This window comes from Coffea eugenioides, chromosome 7, assembly GCF_003713205.1.
Source record: "Coffea eugenioides isolate CCC68of chromosome 7, Ceug_1.0, whole genome shotgun sequence".
NCBI lineage: Eukaryota > Viridiplantae > Streptophyta > Magnoliopsida > Gentianales > Rubiaceae > Coffea > Coffea eugenioides.
In genome coordinates, this window is record NC_040041.1 from 5919316 (window position 1) to 5922302 (window position 2987).

The following is a 2987-nucleotide window of genomic DNA, read 5'->3' on the forward strand; positions in this document are numbered from 1 at the left end:
TTCAAATTAATAATAAATTTATCAAAAAATTAACATCTGAAACGCCTCTTAACGTACCAAAACTCATAATTATTATAGAGATAGTGGAGTCATTCTCTATTTTCTCGTCACATATGTGATGGTACACCTAAACTGTTTTATATTAATAATAGTCGTTTGGATAGTGGGTTATTTGAGATATTTTTACTGTAACACTTTTTGTGATGTGATGTATGTGAGATAAAAAGGTAATTGAGAAGATAAAAAGGTGTTTTGAAAATTGTAATGATGATATAAGCAAATAAATTTTGACAAATAATCCTCTGTCCAAACAAACCACAAAAGAATTCAAATCTAGCAGAGAAAGAGAAAACTCAGAAAAGAGATGGGACAGGGAATATAATCCTAATGCCCTCTTTTGCAAGAATTCAAATCTAGCAGAGAAAGAGAAAACTCAGAAAAGAGATGGGACAGGGAATATAATCCTAATGCCCTCTTTTGCTGAGACATGTGATAAGATCTCTGTGGAGATTTTCATTCAGCATGCTGCTTTCAGGAAAGAAACTTTTTCTTTTTCCTCTCTTTGGAAAAGAAATGGCCAATTAATTAGCTTGGTTCACATTCAGCACATACATAGAAATGCTCAGATAAGGTACCTATTTCTCCGTTTGGTTTCATAAACCTATGAAAAGTTTCAATCATGAAAGCTGCAAACAAAAGTTTATACCCCAAATGATGGGGATATCAAAAAGTTTTCCACGTGGTTACTGCTGCCTCTTCATTTTTCATGCCAAAGAAAAAAAAAAGAAGCCAATTGTTATAGTAAAAATTTTTTAACCACAGTCGATTTCTCATGTGAGTTGATTTAATGGAGCATATTGACAAGAAAAGATTCCACAGGCCCTACAAACAGTGTGGATGAAATGTTACATTGGATTCAATTTTCCGACTAAATAATTTGTTCAAACTAGCAAAGATAAAAAAAAAAAAAAAATTAAAACAGGACTTAAAAGAACTAAATCAGAACTAATAAGTCTCCCAAATTCTACTGATATTCAGATAAATTAGTCAGAAAAATTCTGGCTGTAAGATTTAAGAACCAAATCTACCCATCTATTCGTCATGTTGCATAAGAAATTTTTACCAAACTTTCTTTCAAGAAGTAATAAAACTTATTAGATACATACCTCAAAAGACAGTACTGATCTATACCAAATTCTTCTTCTTCTTATATAGTTATATACAAAAATCTGTAGAGTAGAGCTACAAAAACCTGCGTAGATAATTACCATGTAGTGCAGATATCAAGAAAATCAGGTCTTCATCACTTCCTTCATACTCCTGTCGATGCAAGAACTGTCTATATTTCATCATGATTTCTTCAGGCAAGACTGTTGTCCGGCAAAGAGGACATGTTGCCCAATCTTGCTGTAGCCACCGGTCCAGACAATCCTTGTGGAAAATATGCTTACATTTCAGCTTCCTGACGAATTCTCCTTCTTCAAACAAGGACAAACAAACTGCACATTCAATGGAATCGTCCATGATGAACCGGGTTTTTTTGTACCGGCGAGCCGGGATTTTTTCTTCAATTAATTTGAGGTATTGCTTGGTGGTTATGGTCTTCTTCTTGGATTCTTGGATGTTACCTGTGATGGATCTTACCAGGATTACTAATTCTAGGATTAAAATGGTGAACAAGACAGTGACTATGGTGTAAAGGTGAGCTAAGAATTGAGAAAGAGCTCCCATGTTTATGTTGCTTCTTGTTTTGCTTTTGAGAGATGGTGGAAAGTTTTGATGAGGTTATGAAATGACTCTGCCAAATTTTAATGTTTCTTTGTCTGGTACGGCTTTGGTTTAATTTAAGTATGTAGATGCATGTGTGTGACTGTGTGTTGGTGACTTGTAGGGTTGGATCTTTTGTTGACTATTGAGTGTATGATAGAGGTAACGGGGGACCTCCAACAAATTTGTCTCTAAATTTTTTATTATTCCAGAGGAGAGAAGAAGGAAAAAGAAAAGAGAAATAAAATTTATCAATTGTTTATGTTGGGATGCATAATTTTCATCAACAAAATATTTGTTGTGGGATTGTGAGTTCTTGTGCAATTCTAAATGCACTTTTTGTATGTATATGTGAATAAGTAGTGTATACAATAGACGCATATACTTTAATGATCTAAAACATGTTAGAAGTATAACGATATCGTCTCAAATAGTTTTGAAATAAAATATCGAACAGGTCTTGATTTAGTAAATAAGGTTGACATTTCAGAAATTACAGATCTTGAGTTTAAATACCAGCCGGAATTATCCACTTTTACCAGAATTTAAATTTGTTTGGCTCTAACTGTGGCCATTTCATTTGTGTAGTGATATAAACATGTCGACACCAAATGACTATGACTCGTTTTCAGACTTGATTTTGTAAGATTACATTAACCTAAACGTTGCAAGGACAGTTGTAAACCTTCTAGATCTTGTGAACTTAAGGGGCAATCTAGTTGTTAAAGTATTTCTTGACATTATCATGGCGGGCTCAACACAACAAATTGGAGTTTTTCTTTGAAATTGCTGCAGGCATGCTAGAAAACGATGGAAGAGAGGATTTAGATAGAGACTTGCAATCTTTTCTTGACCAAACAATTCGTGACAATCCTAGGGAGATACGTGGAGAAATGGAACGTTATGGGTAATTTTGGGGTGAGGATTTTCCAAGTGTCAGAACAGATATAGCTTTCTCTTCTATTATGATTCATGTCCAAGAATTCAATTTTAAATTTAGTAGGTTAACCCTTTTGTCTTTTTTGACTAGAAGAATAGGTTAAACATTTTCTTGAGACTTGCCTAACCCAAACTTTAGGGTCTCAATCTTATCTTTGTGCCTCGTAGTTGAGAAGAAAAAAAAAGAAGAACAAGAATGTTATTTGAAAATTGCAAAATTGTCAACCATTATTCTCCAAAATCTAACATTATTCTATTTCACTTATCTTTGAAATGAGTTA

The 2987-nt window shown here is 33.6% G+C and overlaps 1 protein-coding gene across 1 annotated transcript; it reads right to left on the reverse strand.

Moving 5' to 3' along the window:
- Window positions 1–1009: 1009 nt before the first annotated feature.
- LOC113778078 (E3 ubiquitin-protein ligase RHA2B-like) lies at window positions 1010–1829 on the reverse strand. The gene has a single exon (XM_027323346.1). The coding sequence runs from the start codon at window positions 1729–1731 to the stop codon at window positions 1243–1245; it is 489 nt and encodes a 162-aa protein (XP_027179147.1). The 5' UTR covers window positions 1732–1829; the 3' UTR covers window positions 1010–1242.
- Window positions 1830–2987: the final 1158 nt, after the last annotated feature.